This window comes from Oryctolagus cuniculus, chromosome 5 (genome assembly GCF_964237555.1).
Source record: "Oryctolagus cuniculus chromosome 5, mOryCun1.1, whole genome shotgun sequence".
Classification (NCBI taxonomy): Eukaryota; Metazoa; Chordata; class Mammalia; order Lagomorpha; family Leporidae; genus Oryctolagus; species Oryctolagus cuniculus.
Genome location: NC_091436.1, coordinates 89354370 through 89373518, shown reverse-complemented (window position 1 = coordinate 89373518; position 19149 = coordinate 89354370). Strand labels below are relative to the sequence as shown.

The 19149-nt window shown below is 43.0% G+C and overlaps 1 protein-coding gene across 7 annotated transcripts in view; it reads right to left on the bottom strand.

Annotated features, from left to right (window-relative positions):
* The window catches only part of UBE3D (ubiquitin protein ligase E3D), a 181299-nt gene that overhangs the window by 158781 nt on the left and 3369 nt on the right, over positions 1-19149 (bottom strand). For 5 of the 7 annotated variants that reach the window (XR_007923233.2, XR_011388635.1, XR_007923235.2 and 2 more), the window contains exons 2-3: positions 13421-13614; positions 6193-6283 (exon numbers count right to left, since the gene is read on the bottom strand). Coding sequence is in view for 4 of the 7 variants with exons in the window: in XM_008263152.4 (XP_008261374.3) it covers positions 6193-6283; positions 13421-13614 (285 nt within the window). In the remaining 3 variants the exon portion in view is untranslated. The remainder of the gene's footprint in view (positions 1-6192; positions 6284-13420; positions 13615-19149) is intronic. The other 2 variants (XM_070073839.1, XM_070073840.1) reach the window with 1 other exon arrangement.

Here is a 19149-nt window from a genome sequence, read left to right as displayed (position 1 = left end):
TTAACTTTAAAATAAACCATTAATTAGTGATAACAACAATGGCAATAACATACTGCTTCTCCACATTGGATTACCACCCAATGAATATTAAGAATCCTAAGGAAAACATCAGATATCTAAAGTTTAAAGGCCGGCGCCGCAGCTCAATAGGCTAATCCTCCACCTAGCGGCGCCGGCACACTGGGTTCTAGTCCCAGTCGGGGTGCCGGATTCTTTCCCGGTTGCCCCTCTTCCAGGCCAGCTCTCTGCTGTGGCCCGGGAAGGCAGTGGAGGATGGCCCAAGTCCTTGGGCCCTGCACCCCATGGGAGACCAGGAGAAGCACCTGGCTCCTGCCTTCGGATCAGCGCGGTGCGCCAGCCGCAGCACGCCAGCCGTGGCAGCCATTGGAGGGTGAACCAACGGCAAAGGAAGACCTATCTCTCTGTCTCTCTCTCTCACTATCCACTCTGCCTGTCAAAAATAAATAAATAAATAAAGCTTAAAATACGACTACCGGAATTTAGATAAATTCAGGTGACAGTCTCCAAGGGTAGGCCACAAATGCTATAAAACTAGCTTTGCATTTAAATATTATTATATGTAAAGTACAATCCAGAGCTCTAAAAGTATAATAAATTTTATTCCAAATGTTTGTATAGTTCAATAGTTCAATTTGTGCCTACACTCTTTTTAACTTCTTTGTTCTCTTTCATAAAACAACAACTATATCCATGAGAGTAGTTATTTGCAGACTACAATTGCAGTTGATCTGCCAAGTGGACAGTCACGTGCCTGGATATTCTGACAGTCTGTGTTTCCATAAAGTCTATCCCACAGTTTCCTTTCAGAGTTTTAATGCCCTCATGATCTCTGGGCTGACACCCAGAGACCAGTGTTCATGGAACAGAGAGGACCAGTCCAGAGACCTCAGGAGAACACTCTTTTTCTTTTTTCTTTTAAAGATTTTATTTATTTGAGAGGTAGAGTTATATATATATATATAGAGAGAGAGAGAGAGAGAGAGTGAGTCAGAGTGAGAGAGAGAGAGAGGTCTTCTATCCGCCAGTTCATTCCCCAAATAGCCACAACAGCTGGAGCTGGGCCTATCCGAAGCCAAGAGACAGGAGCGTCTTCCAGATCTTTCACATAGGTCCAGGGGCCCAAGCACTTGGGCCATTTTCCACTGCTTTTCCAAGCCATGGCACAGAGCTGGATCAGAAGAGGAGCAGCTAGGACATGAACCAGAGCTCATATGCGATGCCAGCGCCACAGGCAGAGGCTTAGCCCACTACACCACTACGCCATAGCGCCAGCCCCAAGAATACTCTTTTTCAAGTGGTTGGGAAATCAGAAGGCTTGGGATTGAAATTCTGTTTGGCCAACAACTGTCATTCAAGTCTAACATGACTTAAACTTCTAGAGGACATAACAAATTCCAAAGAAAATTACCATCTAGCTGTTTCTGAGACTATTCACAAAGAAATAAATTATACTAATGTTGCTTAATACTATAGGCTGTTAGTTTCACCACAGCATAATCAAAAATTGTGTGTGTTCAGAGCAGTTTTACAGAAAATCTCTGCTGGTCTGATAAAAATGTAAATTAGAAAATTTTATTGTAAAGACATTGAGGCATGTCTATTTTTAGATAACTGAAACAAATGGCTAAGAACATGTGACCTTAAATTAAGAAAAAGCTCTCGTTCTCTCTCTCTCTCTCTGAAAACAAAAAGAAAAAAAAAAAAAAAGACTGCTGTAATTAGCAGATTTCATGTAGCCTGGTGTTAAGTATTAAAAGCCCTTAATATGTCTTCATGAGTTAACTGCCCTCTATACCTTCTTTCTATAATTTGCTTGACAAGAATCATTTTTCATTTAAAAAAAAAAAAAGAAAAGAAAAAGAATAACCATTGATCTTGTAGTACCAAAATACCTGTGCACCAAAGAAATCCAAGGCACAACTTCATGAGGTTCATGCTCAAAGTGTTTTCAGGCTGCTAGGACTCTGACAGGTGTATCTAATCCAACTTTCTCATTTTATGGATGAAGAAACTAAGGCCCAGGAACTTAAAAAAACTTGTTCTCAGATAAGAAGGCTGGATGGTAAGGAGATCCTAACTCTACTGCATTTGTTCCTGTTCAAGAGCTCTCAGTACAGATCAACCAATATAACGTCCTGAGAATAATGTTCACAATTAGTTGTTGTTGTTTATAGCATATATATATATATGAGGGGTCTTCAAAAAGTTCATGGAAAATGCATATTATGAAACAAATACATGGATTTCAAAATGTTTTTTTGTTTTTTTTTTTTGTTTTTTTTTTGTTTTTTTTTTTTTTGACAGGCAGAGTGGACAGTGAGAGAGAGAGAGAGAGAGAGAGAGAGAGAAAGGTCTTCCTTTGCCGTTGGTTCACCCTCCAATGGCCGCCACGGCCGGTGCGCTGCGGCCGGCACACCGCGCTGATCCCATGGCAGGAGCCAGGTACTTATCCTGGTCTCCCATGGGGTGCAGGGCCCAAGGACTTGGGCCATCCTCCACTGCACTCCCAGGCCACAGCAGAGGGCTGGCCTGGAAGAGGGGCAACCGGGACAGAATCCGGCGCCCCGACCGGGACTAGAACCCGGTGTACCGGCGCCGCTAGGCGGAGGATTAGCCTAGTGAGCCGCGGCACTGGCCCAGATTTCAAAATGTTTTACACCAAAATAAATGTATATTTCAATTGTATCTGTTCATGAATTTTTGGAAGTACCCTCACAAACCCTTTGGAAATACCTTCAGTCTTATTTTTTACTTAATGAGCACAGAGGTTATCCTTACCACTCAGATAACAGTCAGCTGAGGGAGAAATGAGCTGACCCCTGGGTCTGACAGCAACAGTCAATATAAAATAAATATGCAAATGTTGTAGAAAGCATATTTTTCCATGAAAACAAGAGCCATGGGGTATGTGGCCTAAGACCAAACAAACATAAAGCCTGGAGTCATTTGCTAAGGATTTTTCTGCGTTGCCTAAGTGGCATACATAGGCCAGACACACAGGTATGATTATGAAAAGGCTTTCATGTAATCCTTGCTAAAATGAGGCAACTCAACCCTTAAGTAATCTGAGCAAAGTAGCTGTTCCCTTTGTAGGTTCCTAAGTCACTTCATGCCTAACTTAAGAAAACCATTCTTGGGGGCCAACATTGTGGTGCAGTAGGTTAAGCCTCCATCTGTGACATCAGCATACCGTAAGGGTGCTGGTTCAAGATCCGGCTGCTCTACTTCCCTTTCAGCTCCTTGTTAATGTGCCTGGGAAAGCAGAGGATAGCCCAAGTCCTTGGGCCCCTGCAACCATCTGGGAAACCTGGGAGAAGCTCCAAACTCCTGGCTTCAGCTTGACCCAGCTCTGGCTGTTGCAGCCATTTGGTGAGTGAACCAACAGATGGAAGACCTCTGCTTCTTCCCCACACACACCTCTGTAACTCTGCCTTTCAAATAAATAAAAAATAAATATTGAAATAAAAAAGAAGAAAGAAAGAAAAGAAAACCATTCTGGGATTGCCCTTGGGTTCGAAATCTCCCACTGATACCAGGGTAACTTTGTGCTACCTCATCTACATGGGACAATGCCATAAATCTGGAATCAAACAAGAAAGGCTGGTGGAAAATCAAAATAAACATACCAAAATTTATTCTACCCAACCCAGCAAAAATGTATTGAAAATATACTACTTACCAGGCACTGTGCCTACTTCTAGGGACTATGATAAGAATAATCATAGCAGTAGCTAACACATATTAAATGCTTACCATGGGGGCCAGCGCAGTGGCGTAGAGGGTAAAGCCGCCACCTGCAATGCCCACATCCCATATGGGTACTCATTCAAGTCCTGGATGCTCCACTTCCTATCCAGCTCTCTGCTATGGCCTGGGAAAGCACTGGAAATGGCCCAAACCCTTGGGCACCTGCAACCACATGGGAGACCCGGGAGAAACTCCTGGCTCCTGGGTTCGGATTGGCGCAGCTCTGAGCACTTCAGTCAATTGGGCAGTGAACCAGCAGATGGAATACCTCTCTCTCTGCCTCTCTCCTTCTCTCTCTGTATAACTCTGACTTTCAAGTAAAATAAATAAATCTTTAAAAAAATGCTTACCATGAGTCAGGAACTGTAATAAACACTTAAAATCACTCGATCCTCCCAATAACCCAGCAGGGTTGGTCCTATTGTTATCCACAGTTTCTCAATAGAGCATAGTATGGTTAAGCTCTTTGCCCAGGTTCACACGGTTAGTACACACTGAAGCAAATCTTCAGCTTGGCTCAGAGTTGATACTACATACCACTGTACTCTCAACAGAGCAGGAACAAAGGACGCTGAGATCATTAAGACTATCCCTACCCCTGGAGCCCTTAATTTAACTAGAAAGAAAAGATGAGTAAGCCTGCAATCAACTCAGAGTTCAGGGAAGGCTCCTAGCGGCAGATGCCCCAGGTAGGAGCCACACAGGGGACCAGAAAGTGAGGTACACTCCAGGACAGTAGCTTTCACAAAGCCCCAGGAAGATGAAAAGCCGGAAGGGACTGCATGCTGATCACCGGAGATGTGCACTGTACATCAGTAAATAATGATGTGGGCTGGTTGGTTTGTTTTTAAGAGAAAGGGAGAAGTTGGTAAAAGAGGGCTGAAATGGGAGGTGGAGAGGTAAACATTAGTGGTGAACTCATAAAAAAATCCTAATGTGGCATACTTAGGACTCCTGGAATTCACCCTGAAAGAAATGGGGGGACCATGGAAGGGTTTGAACTGGGCAGCCAGCTGCATTTTTGGAACAATCGTTCTGTGGTATAGCGATGGATCCAATGAGAGAGAAACCAGAGGAAGGCTAAGGAGATAAGGAGCTGGCAGCCAGCGTAATTAGGTGGCCTCAGTTATGTTAGTGGGAGGTGAAGGAAAGTGGACTCATTTTAAACATGCTCTGAGGGAGGCAGCAAAAGTACACAGTGGCTATTTATGGAGGCACAGGAAGAAACCCAGCCACACCACCAGGTTTCTACCCTGTGGACACAGAAGGAGGGTTGGCATTGTTGAGATAAAGAGCACCAGAAGCCTAGCAGGTTCCCGATCAGAAGAACCCATCCTTTCATAAATTGTAGGCACCTGACTTAGGAAACCCAGGCAACAAGGAATTCTTTTTTCCCAAAAATATTGTTAATAATCATAATGCTTTCATCTGTCTTTCTAGCCTATGAGGGATCAGAAGCTAAAAATTCAGGGGAAGGGTCAGGGCTGTGGGTAAGGCCGCCACCTGCAGTGCTGGCAACCCATATGGGTGACGGTTCGAGTCCCAGCTGCTCCACTTCTAGTCCAGCTCTCTGCCACGGCCTGGGAAAGCAGCAGAAGACGACCCAAGTCCTGCACCCACATGGGAGACCTGGAAGAAGCTCCTGGCTCTTGGCTTTGGATCAGCACAGCTCCGGCCATTGTGGCCATCTGGGTAGTGAACCAACGGATGGAAGACCTCTCTCTCTCTGTGCTTCTGCCTCTCTGTAACTCTGCCTTTCAAATAAATAAATCTTTAAAAAAAAATTCGGTGGAAGGGTTTGTGCCCAAGCAACAAGAAAGCTGATGGAAGGAACAGAGAAAAAGAAGAAAAAAACCCACAAAGAATCAACTTAGGAATGCAAAGAAAATAGCAAAGGGAATTGCAACAGGTCACCAGAACAGTTACAGGATTAACCTAATCATTGAGAAAAGGTTAATTTGTGCTCTGTATGCTCTGTTTTAATAAGCTAGAGAAACAGGCAATGGATTTTAGAAGGGCAGTCACAGAAACGGTTCCAAGAAAAAGTTCTACTGAAAAGCTCTTCTCTGTAGAAACTTCACTCCAGGTGAGAAATTCCACTCACCGTGATGATGGATGAAAGGTGTGACAGGTTACACATCTCGTTTCAGCACAGAGGTGTAGGAGTGATTCGCGTGGCTCTTCCAGCAAGATAAGCCTTTCTCCCTCAAAGCCAGCACCCTGTGCTCCCTTTTATCTCAAGAAGGAACAATCATTCTGTGACTGTGGTGAGTTTTGTGGTTGATTTTGTTCAAGGTGACATTAAGCTGGCTCTTATTTTAAGGGCATACACAGCTCTCTCAGCAATTACTTCAGAAACTCTGATAGAAGATGAGGTAACCATCGCTGGGCCCAGAAGGAATCAGTGGTAAATACAGTCCTTACCTGTCCTTTATTATGGCTTCACCACAGGATTGGCAATGAAATGTGCAACATCCTTGGACATGTGAGCGTTGATTAAACAGTGAAATCTGTTCTAAAGGAAATCAACAAAATTAAAAAATGTTAGAGGTTTGGAACCAATATATTACCATACTTACAGAGTTTAATAGCCACCATATATTGCCATCAATGCACAGTTTATGATCTAGCCCAAAGTATACATTTAATTAGTAATATCTGATGACCCAACCAGAAGCAAACACTATGAAGCATTTTCCAAAACAACAGAACCTGTGAGGTGTTTCATAGCGAGGTATTGCCCTAAATAACCCAGGTAATATACCAAAAACACCAATATGAAAGATGAGTGAAAATGAACTATTTCCTAGATAGATCTGCACCAGCCTCAGCTTTCCTCCACTGTTTCTGACAGTAGGGCTTTTAATAGTATGATTGCTGGTAAATAGAGCCCTGAGCGTTTAATTTGATTCAAACAAGAATGAAGCTCACTCTGGCACATCACCAGTGTATATAAACAAAATGGCTCTTGAGCGTGGTCTTTATTGGGCAAGTCCTGGGAGTGAAATAGCTCTGAGTAAGGGTCCGGCCTACCAAAAGTGAAACTCAATTTCTGACAAAAGCTGTGGGAAAATGTTAAAAGCTATGGGGAAAATGAGTATTTCTCACACTATGTTGAATAGCAGCATAAAGACGGCATGTTTCCTCAATTCCCATTATTTCATGAGGAAAAGTGAATTTATGTATAAACGATCTAATTAACTGCATTTAGTTATACCCATTAGAATCGAACAATTTGAATTTAGTTTGGTTTTCTTCATATGTACTCATGGTTTCAGGATTAAAATATTACTGATAGAAACCTTAAGTCTTGGCAATTAAAAAAATCTACAGTTTTTAATTTCTAGGAGAACCCACAAATCCCTATAGCACTAAGGTGAAATAAATGATATTAATCTTTAACTCTGAGCAGACAAAAAGGAGATCCTGGATAATGCATCCAAAATAGTCTCTCCAGAACTCACACACAAATTTTCAGTTAAACAGCACCCTCTGCTGGCCACGTAGACTGATGCTCCAGATCAGAACTGACACAGCAGAAGCCTGGGAGAACACTGCTGCTGCTGATGAAGCTACTGCTTGTGCTGTATGAGAGCCAGTTCCACTTCAGGGTCGTGACTTACCTATGGCACACTCAAAGTAGTGACCAGTGTGATGGCTACCATGGTTGTCCCTAAGAGGTATTCCTACAGTTGAAACATCAACTTTTTAAAAACTTGGGAACACACTGAAAGCTAAAAATTTCAAAACCCACTTCCTGAGGTACTTTTCTCTGACGGGAGGAGAGAACTTCCATTTTGACTATGGCCTTGTCTAAATAAGATCGGAGTTTGTGAACTCAAGAGGCTTCCATAACCTTGGCAGCTCATGACAAGAGCCTCAGGTGATTACTGGTGTCATAAATAAGAGTGTCAGTTGTTAAGCCAACAAGGGAGTCAGTGTGCACCTACTCCCCATGTAGGATCTCTGTCCTTAATGTGTTATACTATGCGAATTAACAGTAAAACTACTACTCAAACTCTATACTTTGTTGTCAGTGGGCGTGCAGTCTGTTGAAATCTTTACTTAGTATATACTAAGTTGATCTTCTGTATATAAAGATAATTGAAAATGAATCTTGATGAAGAATGGGATGGGAGAGGAGTGGGAAATGGGATGGTTGTGGGTGGGAGGGAGGTTATGAGGGGAAAAGCCACTATAATCCAAAAGTTGTACTTTGGAAATTTATATTTATTAAATAAAAGTTCCTTTGGGTAAATTCCAAGGAGTGGGATGGCTGAGTCGAATGGTAGGGTTATCTTCAGGTTTCTGAGGAATCTCCAGACTGATTTCCATAGTGGCTTGACCAGTGTGCATTCCCACCAACAGTGGGTTAGTGTCCCTTTTTCCCCACATCCTCGCCAGCATCTGTTGTTGGTAGATTTCTGAATGTGAGCCATTCTCACTGGTGTGAGGTGAAACCTCATTGTGGTTTTGATTTGCATTTCCCTGATTGCTAATGACCTTGAACATTTTTTCATGTGCCTGTTGGCCATTTGGATTTCCTCTTTTGAAAAATGTCTATTGAGGTCCTTGGCCCATCTCTTAATTGGGTTGTTGGTTTTGTTTTTGTGGAGTTTCTTGATCTCTTTGTAGATTCTGGTTATTAACCCTTTATCTGTTGCATAGTTTGCAAATATTTTTTCCCATTCTGTCGGTTGTCTCTTCACTCTCCTGACTGTTTCTTTTGCAGTACAGAAACTTCTCAATTTGATGTAATTAATACATAGTTATTCTTAAGTGTTAAAAATTAACTGAAATGTGATCCCTGTTAAACATAAGAGTGGGAATAAGAGAGGGAAGAGATGTATAATTTGGGACATGCTCAAGCTGACTTGCCCCAAATGATAGAGTTAAAAACATACCAGGGGATTCCAATTCAATCCCATCAAGGTGGCATGTACCAATGCCATCTCACTATTCCAAGTGATCAATTTCAGTTCACAATTGATCATAATGAAAGGACTAAGAGTCAAAGGGAGCACATAAACAAGTCTAGTACCTGCTAACACTAACCGATAGAATAAATAAAGGGGAGAGTGATCCAACATGGGAAGTGAGATACTCAGCAGACTCATAGAATGGCAGATGTCCTAAATAGCACTCTGGCCTCAGAATCAGCCCTAAAGGCATTCCGATCTGGCTGAAAAGCCCATGAGAGTATTTCAGGCATGGAAAGCCAAGACACTCTGGCAAAAGATCTCTGCGAGTGAGATCCCAGTGGAAAGAACAGGTCTTCAAAGAAGGAGGTACCTTTCTCTGAAGGGAGGAGAGAACCTCCACTTTGACTATGACCTTGTCTAAACAAGATAAGAATCGGAGAACTCAGAGGGCTTCCATAGCCTTGGAAACTCATGACTGGAGCATAGGGAGATTACTGATGCCATAGACAGGAGTGTCAATTGGTAAAGTCAACAACAGGAGTCACTGTGCACTTACTCCTCATGTAGGATCTCTGTCCTTAATGTGCTGTGCATTGAGATTTAATGCTATAACGAGTACTCAAACAATATATTTCACTTTGTGTTTCTATGGGGGTGCAAACTGTTGAAATCTTTACTTAATGTATACTAAACTGATCCTCTGTAAAAAAAAAAAAAAAAAAAGAAGAAGAAGAAATTATCAACTCCCAACTTGACTCTCACTGGGATTAAACATGACAATAGGTCTGATCTGATTTCATCATCATTTTAAAAAAATCATCTATTATTTTTCACTTTATGTTTCTGTGTGGGAGCAAACTGTTGAAATCCTTACTTAATGTATACTAAGCTGATCTTCTGTATATTAAGATAATCGAAAATGAATCTTGATGTGAATGGAAGGGGAGAGGGAGTGGGAAAGGGGAGGGTAGTGGGTAGGAGGGACGGTATGTGGGGGAAGCCATTGTAATCCATAAATCGTACTTTGGAAATTTATATTCATTAAATAAAAGTAAAAAAAAAAAAAGCCACTTCCTATCATACAGTTTTTTTTTTTTTTTAATTTGACAGATAGAGTTATAGACAGTGAGAGAGAGACATAGAGAAAGGTCTTCCTTCCATTGGTTTACCCCTCAAATGGCCGCCACTGCTGGCGCTGTGCCCATCCGAAGCCAGGAGCCAGGTGCCTCTTCCTGGTCTCCCTTGCGGGTGCAGGAGCCCAAGCACTTGGGCCATCCTCCACTGCCCTCCCAGGCCACAGCAGAGAGCTGGACTGGAAGAGGAGCAACCAGGACTAGAACCAGCGCCCATACAATACAGTTTGATTCAAGTCCACATCTGTATGCATCTGATAATTTATTAATTCAGCAAATAATTATTCAACACCTATTCTGTGGAAAGCACTAAAGCCATTAAATGGTGAGGAATCTATTTTGCATACTTTTTCATGCACTGCAGAACAGGGGTTTGAAAGTTTTCCTTTTCAGGCACTTGAGTAAAATGTTTTAAAAGTATAAAGAAATAAGAAACCAATGAACACAACAATATGCAAACTAACACATAGCAGTCTATTTCGTCCTCCAGTTAACATTAAGCAATGTTTGTTTGCTAACTTCAAATTTTAAAAGAAATTCTAGCTTTGCTATTCGTGTATTCAGTTTCAAAATGTAGGTAGTCAACAACCTAATACACGTCCCTGGAGGTCTTCATTTCTCCATCCCTGAAATCACAATCCCAGGGAAACTAGAAACGCCTCACTGTGGCTTTCACGCTTGCTTTTCCCCCAGTTTCTAGATTCAACCCAAAATTCCTGCTGTGGTTATTCTTGCTCATTGCTAAAGGCGAAGACAATGGCATCACAAGATCCACTCTCCTGCAGCCTCAGCCCCAAAACAACCTCCTCCATGATCCATACACTCAGGAGTCTGCTAGTCTATCTCCATCTCAGTGACCCCATCCTTTCTACGATTACTCCAACTGTTGTCCTTAAGTTCACTGCCTTTTAAGATCTCTATCTCTTTTCCTTACCTCTAGTTGTTGTTGTTGTTCTTTTTTGTTGTTGTTGTTGGTTTTTGTTTTTTTTTTTTTTTTTTTTTTTTTTACAGGCAGAGTGGATAGTTTGAGAGAGAGACAGAGAGAAAGGTCTTCCTTTTTGCCGTTGGTTCACCCTCCAATGGCCACCGCCCCCGGCAGGCACATCGCACTGATCTGAAGCCAGGAGCCAGGTGCTTGTCCTGGTCTCCCATGGGGTGCAGGGCCCAAGCACTTGGGCCATCCTCCACTGCCCTCCTGGGCCACAGCAGAGAGCTGGACTGGAAGAGGAGCAACCGGGACAGAATCCGGCGCCCCGACCGGGACTAGAACCCGGGGTGCAGGCGCCGCAGGTGGAGGATTAGCCTAGTGAGCCATGGCGCCGGCCGCTTACCTCTAGTTCTTAAAACCAACTCATTCCAACTCAAACTAGTTCATTTATGCAGAACCTTAGCAAAAATTACTCTCCAGCAAAAAACGAATGGCATGCACTCTACCTTCTCTTCCCATTGCTCAGCATCTCCTAAATGGCTCTTTAGAACAACCCTCTGACCCCACCTGCAGGTTCTATGCAGCTTAGATGAAAGGCTGATTACAGACAAGGACCAACAAAGTCTCGGGGTACAGCTTGAAGAACTGAAATCTCTCTGATCGTAAACGTCCCATAAGTCTTTCACAACCTCTGCTTCCCCATTTTACAACACTTCAATCCTCCAAAGCACGTCACTTACATTATAAGAGATTAAAGGAACCAGCAATTTTGTTCAATCGTGAGGCATTACAAAAAGAAAATTCTGTTCTGTTACTGAGTCAACATAGAATTTGAGTTTGTATACAATCAACCACAAAGTACTGCAAATATGACAGGTAAAGCAAAAATAAAAATCAAATTATGCATCAAAGTCAACTTCAGGATCTTTACATGTACCATTCCAATCAGAACTGCCTCTACAAGGAGGGGATCATTTCTGTCACTTACATCTCTGGCTAAGCATCACCTCCTCAGGTGATGCTCAACCACTCACCCTCCCCGTAAATCCGAGGCAGTTCCTATTCCAGGATTCGGCTTCAGTTTCCTCACTGCACTTTTTTCAGGATGCAGTTATTTTGTTCATTTTCTGTCCCCACTCTTTTGAATGTTCACTCCATGAGAACAGAGACTTTCCCTAGCTTGTTCACTTCTGGATCCCAAGGCCTGGACCAAGGCCTGGCACACAGTATGAGCTAAAATATTTGTTGAGTCAATGAATTTCTATGTAATGCTTTCTTTTTTTTTTTTTTTTTTGACAGGCAGAGTGGACAGTGAGAGAGAGAGAGAGACAGAGAGAAAGGTCTTCCTTTGCCGTTGGTTCACCCTCCAATGGCCGCCGCGGCCGGTGCGCTGCGGCCAGCGCACCACGCTGATCCGATGGCAGGAGCCAGGTACTTATCCTGGTATCCCATGGGGTGCAGGGCCCAAGTCCTTGGGCCATCCTGCACTGCACTCCCTGGCCACAGCAGAGAGCTGGCCTGGAAGAGGGGCAACCGGGACAGAATCCGGCGCCCCGACCGGGACCAGAACCCGGTGTGCCGGCGCCGCAAGGCGGAGGATTAGCCTAGTGAGCCGCAGCGCCGGCCTCTATGTAATGCTTTAAGATCAACCAGGTCTTACAAAATTGTCATCCAATTTAATCTTCACATCACATCTATGAGCAAGGAACTTTTACAATTAAAGAAACAAAACGGAGAATATATGGGAAACCTCTGTATCTTCCACTCAATTGTGCTATGAACCTAAAAGTGCTCTAAAAATAGTCTATTAAAAACAATGGGGCAGGTACTGGGTGCAATGGTTAAGGCACCACTTGGGGGTGGACACTGTGGCCAAGCATCTTGGGATGTTCACATCCAGTATCAGAGCGCCTGGTACAAGCGCCTGGCTGCTCTGTGCTTCCAATCTAGCTTCCTGCGAATGTGCCTGGAAGGCAGTGAATGATGGACCGAGTACTTGGCTTCATATAATCCCTGTTGGAGTCTTGAATAGGGTTTTTGGCTCCCGGCTCAGGCCCAGCTCAGCCTGGGCTGTTAAATGCATTTAGGTAAATGAATTAATAGATGGAAAAGCTCCTTCCCCCCTCTCTCTAAAAAATAAATAAATGCTTAAAAAAAAAAGACATCACAGGGATATTTGCATCTCCTATGGGAGAGTCTGGGTTTGAGCGCTGGCTCGACTTCTGATCGCAGCTTCCTGATAATGCACACCCTGGGAGCAGCAAGGTGATGGCCCATGTAGCTGGATTTCTGCCACACACACGGAAGACCCAGACTGAGTTCCCAGCTCCCAGCAGTGTCCTAGTAAAGTCTCTGCTGGGTGTTTGGGGAATGAATCCACGAATGAGAGATTTCTCTCTCTACCTATCTTTCAAATAAATTAATAAATTAAAATTGGAAAGATAAAAACACTAAAGGAAAGAGAAAATGAAGCCTCAGAAACAGCAAGGAGCATATTCAGTCACACACAGCTGATAACTGGCAGAGCTGACATAGGCCCTGGGTGTTCTGAACCCCCCAGGCCTTCCCATTGCCGCCAACAAGCAGTTTTTTCACCTGGGAAAAGTCCAATCACCTTTAATTTATAACAAAACAGTAACTGCTGAAACAGAAGCGCTAATCCTACTCACTGGTGCTGAACTCGGCCCACGCCTGCAGCCGCAGGTGCAGTCCCTCTCCAGGGACATAGCGCAGCCCGCGGCAGGAGGAAGGCACAAGCCTGACCTCTGCTGGCAGCTCGATGTCTGTGCAGCCGTCAGACGTTCTCATCTGGAGTGAGGAAGGTGTTATGGAAATGTCCATGGGCAGCCCTTCTCGTGGCTCCCTAGTAATAAAAATAAAACCAAAACAAATTATTTCTCATTGGCCAAAACCACATGATGGAAGGAGGAGAAATTTCTGTTCCTCTTCTAGAGAAGCCCTAAAGTCACTGCCCCAGAAACCAGCAGCTAACATTATGAAGCAAGCTGATGTAGACTAGATATAGACAGTGCCAGAGTACCCTTCACTGTCACTCCCGTGAAAGCCCTGGGAGACATTTGTTATTCTTCAGATACAAGTATTAAAATCATATCTTATCTATAAATCACAGCAAAGTACTGTTATTTCATATATACGAGCTTGATAAAATAAGAATTAAGAGACACAAAAGGTAGAAAAAAAATCCTTGCCCCCCTCAGCTTTTCAAATAAATTAATCTTATAAAATAAAAATACAGTGATGTATGAACACCAGGTGTGAAAGGACTTACTAATTCATGATAAACACAAACTACTGTACTCAATACAGTCAGTAAAGAGTTAAACATGTTCCCTGTCCATCAGGTGTCAAAAGTATAGAAAGGAAAGAAGACATACAGAAGTGACTGCCAGCAACATGGAAGGAGGTTAGGAATAAATAGAAATGGCTCTATGACACCTAAATGTGCTTAGCAACTGAGGTATCATGTCTCACTCTTAAGTGCAAACAGCAGGCAGGCCATCCTCTCGGTGTCACATAAGTGCAGACAGAAGGCCATCTGCTTGAATGTCACCTAAGGGCAGAGGAGAGACTGTGTGCACATGTGAATCCTGCTTAGGCCTCTTAATTGCCTTAACTGCCTTAGAATCTTAAGTCTACTTTCTGCCTAGTTCCTTCACAGCATAAGGATCTGCACTTAATTAGCAAAACAGAAAGAATATCAAGAACCTGTGTTTTTTGCAGGGGAGACAGCCCCAAACCCCTGATGTAAAAGCTCAATTTCAACAAATGATGTTGGGGCTGGCGTTGTGGCACGATAGGTTAAGCTACCACCTGTGATGCCAGCATCCTGCGTGAGAGTCCATTTGAATCTCAGCTGCTCTACTTCCAATCCAGTTCCCTGCTAATGTGCCTGGGAAAGCAGTGGAGGATGACCCAAGTGCTTGGGCCTCTGCCACCCACATGGGAGATCTGGATGGAGTTTCAGGCTTCTGGCTTCAGCCTGCTCTAGACCCAGCCATTGTAGCCAAATGGGCAGCCATTTGGGTAGTGAACCAGCAGACGGATGATCGATCTTTCTCTCTCCTTCTCTCTCTATAATTATGCCTTTCAAATAAATAGATCTTTTTTAAAAGTAAAAAGAAATTATGGGAGCTAAATTTGTTAAAAAAAAAAAAAGGGAAGAAAATTAAAAAAAAGAAATGCCTGTATCAGTATTCTTTTTTTTTCCTTAAGATTATTTATTTGAAAGTCAGAGTTACACAGAGAGAAAGGAAAGAGAGAGGTCTTCCATCAAATGGTTCACTCCCCAAGTGGCTGCAATGGCCAGAGCAACACTGATACAAAGCTAGGAGCTTCTTCCAGGTCTCCCACACGGGCGCTGGGGCCCAAGGACTTGGGCCATCTTCAACTGTTTCCCAGGCCATAGCTGAGAGCTGGATTGGAAGTGGAGCAACCGGGTCTGGAACCGGAGCCATATGGGATGCCAGTGCTTCAGGCCAGGGCGTTAACCCACTGTGCCACAGCGCCGGCCCCCTGTATCAGTATTCTTGCAAATACAGTTTTGTAAAACTTTGTTTTATATCTTTGTAAAACCAATGGTTAAGAACGTATACTACTATAGTTTTAATGATCTGTGATTACTTTTAAGATTTGCTGTATATGGGTGAAATGGTCATTTTTCCACTCAATTACCGTTTATAGCCGTCCTCTTTATTCTCACTAAACTACAGTCTTTTTGCTTTTTACTTCTAAACTTCTTATTCAGTGAAGCATTAAGCCTTTTTACTGTAATGTAAATTTAAAATATGTTATCTCAAAAACTAAAAAAAGAAAGGAGGGTGGGAGAAAGGCAATGTCATTATGTTCTTAGAATTGTATCCACAAACTATATTCAATCTGCTGAAAACTAATTTAAAATTTTCTTAAATTAAAATCTTTAAAAAAAGAAATAATGTTTATGAAATAATGAACCTTTACAAGTAGGAGTCAACAAACTTTCTATAAAAGGCCAGATAGTAAATATTTTACACTCTGGGCTATAAACAAGGGACTTCAAAAGTCCACAGAAAATGGAATTTTAAACATTTACTGCATTGCAAAAAAAAATTTTAAATCCATGCATAGTTTTTCATTAAATGCATTTCCATCAGTTTTTGAAGATTCTCCCTTTACAACTTTATGGCCTCCGTTACATATTCTTTTGTTTTTTTTGTTTTTTTTGTTTTTTTTTTTTTTTTTGGACAGGCAGAGTGGATAGTGAGAGAGAGAGACAGAGAGAAAGGTCTTCCTTTGCTGTTGGTTTACCCCACAATGGCCACTGCAGCTGGTGCGCTGCATCCAGCACACCGCACTGATCCGAAGCCAGGAGCCAGGTGCCTCTCCTGGTCTCCCACGCAGGTGCAAGGCCCAGGGACCGGGCCATCCTCCACTGCACTCCCAGGCCATGGCAGAGAGCTGGACTGGAAGAGGAAACTGGGACAGAATCCGGCGCCCTGACCGGGACTAGAACCCGGGGTGCCGGTGCCACAGGCGGAGGATTAGCCTAGTGAGCCGCAGTGCCAGCCTTTTTTTTTTTTTTTTTTTTTTTTAAGATTTTATCTATTTTTTTGAGAGGTAGAGTTACAGAGAGAGAGGGAGAGACAGAGAAAAAGGTCTTCCTTCCACTGGTCCACTCTCCAAATGACCACAACGGCCAGAGTTGGGCCGATTTGAAGCCAAGAGCTTCTTCTATGTCACCCACATAGGTGCAGAGGCCCAAGCACTTGGGCCATCTTCCACTGCTTTCCCAGGCCATAGCAGAGCGCTGGATCACAAGAGGAGCAGCTGGGACTAGAACTGGAGCTCATATGGGATGCGAGCACCGCAGGCGGAGGCTTTTCCCACTATGCCACAGCACCCGCCACTCTGGTACAAATTCTGCCTGGTATTATCTTTTTGATTCCAGGAATCAGCCTCCCCCTCACTTCCCTCAAGGATACTAAGGTCTGCAGGGGCTCAAGTGCCTTATGTAAAATGGCATAAAATTATCTCTACCTAACGTAAGGTAAATGCTATGTAAATAGGTGTTTTTTGTGTTTTGTTTGTTTGTTTGTTTTTTTCTTTTTAGCGAATAATGACAAGAAGAAGTCTGCACGTGGTCAGTAAAGATGCAGTTTTTTCCTGAGTATTTTTGATTTGGGGTTGACTGAATCCACAGATTTAGAACAGAGGCCTTAAACAACAAACACAGTAGACAGAGGAGGCACAGGTGTCTCATTATTGGGGCTCCATCCTCATTACCAAATTACCTCCCAAAGGCCCCACCTCCCAACACCATCCCAGTGAGGGGTTAGGGCCTCAATATATAAATTTGAGGAAGACACAAATACTCAGTCTATGAACAGAGTCCAAGCGGGTATGGAGATGTCACTAATAAGTGGCAGGAGAGGGGGCAGTAAAGGATGCCAGCAGCAGATTAGTTAACCAGTGGGGCACTGACCAGGGAAGTCAATGCCATGAGCACAATAAGGCCAGGATTTTCCCTGAGGGAAAATGGATTCACAAAGAGAGAAAAACTAGGATGGAATCCCATGATGGTGGACTAGAATGGAATGTGTCTATTGGAAGTCAGTTTCCAAAGCGGCTGCATATAAACAGATACAATAATAGAAATGAATGTAAATGTATGTACTCCTATGTGTATATGCATATACATAAACATGCATACATCTCACACACACACACACGCACACACACTTCCTGGGGAAGGAACACCCCAACAGTAATGAGCACAGTGTCCAGATCTTGGCTAGTAAAGGCCATTTTCTACTAAAAACCAACCAAAACAACAATAACAAAAAAAAAAAAAACCCAGGGTTCCCTGAAAAAATGACTACATTCAACAAGAAAAGAATGAGAGGAGCATGGCACATCTTGTTATGCAACTAAGTAAGGAAAAAAAATCAAACAATGGCAGAGATATATCCAAAAAGATACAAATCATCTTGAAAGGTCTCCTGTGGCCAGATGCAGTGGAACTGGCACAAAAAAGTAGCTACTCAAATAAACCAGGACTATATGTTTTTACTGAAGTAAATAAATGAATGCATAAAATGAATCTATGATGAGGAAGAGGGTATTTACATAGCTGTCTTCCCAATCTATACTCCTTAATCACAAAGAAAGAGAAACTATCAGGTGGAGAAGATTGGTGCACACCCCCTTCCATAGGTGCTCAAAGTTAACATAACCAAGAACATAAAAAAATCACATGCCACCCAACAGGACGCAACGGGCAGAATACAGCATCATTACTGTGAAATTCCTGCCAAGGATGTATAACCCGAATCTTCGAATGTAAGACAAACCCAAAAGGAGCGACAGTCTCCAAAATCATCATGCCATAATCTTTACAAGTGTCAGGGTCGTGCAACTCTTCCAAACTGACACACTGATACGTGGCCGTGAAATGCGACACATGGCTGACAGGACTCTCCTGCTCTGAAGGACTCACGGGGACCACCAGCACAGCGTCCATGAAGTCTGAAGATGCACTAACAGATTTCCCAGCTTTGAGGGCCACACAATGGTCATTGAGGACAGGGTTCTACTTTGAGACTTTGCCACTGTCTCCTTTTGTATGTGAGGCTTCCTTCACCGCTCACTTGTATCCTGTCAGGTATTTCTTTAAACTGACTTCACATCTGACTCCGAATACAAGCAATATAATATAATATAAGTCCTTTCAGTGATCTGTAAGACCCAGTGATCACACACCTGCTGGAGAACCCACCGTTAACATTCCAGGCATTCTGAAAATCAGCTGACCTCACTTTGGTAAGCTGAGGTCAACCATAGTGTAAGTATGTACACCATAGGAATCAACAAATGCAAACTAGGACATTTTGTGTCCACTATATCCAGCAATATCCACTATTGCTTTGTGCTCCTGGAGAGCAGGTTGCTCAACATTTGCCAGTACTCACATCTAAGCCCTTCATGACGTGTCCTCTACCCCACACCCATCTCTGAACCCCCTTGCTACTGAGTCTGTTCTCTCAGAGGAAAGCAGTCTTCCACTATCTCATAGTTGCACGCTTCACCACTTTTGCTTTATTATGCAAGTATTACTCTCTCATTGGAAATAAGGGCTTGTCATTTTTTCTCCTGCTCCTAATCCAATATATATTTTATTTGCTATGTGTATCTTCTACAACACTAGCCTATAAGCTCAATGAAAGCAGAGAGTTTTGTCTTTGCTGTTACTATTGTTCATAGCTGCATCACCAGTGCAGTTTTGGGGCACTAGAATAGGAATTCTATATACATTTGTGGATTAATAAATGGCTAAAGTTCATCACACAAGTATGAAGATGGCTTAAGAGGTTTTCCTTGGCCAGCGCCATGGCACAGTAGTTTA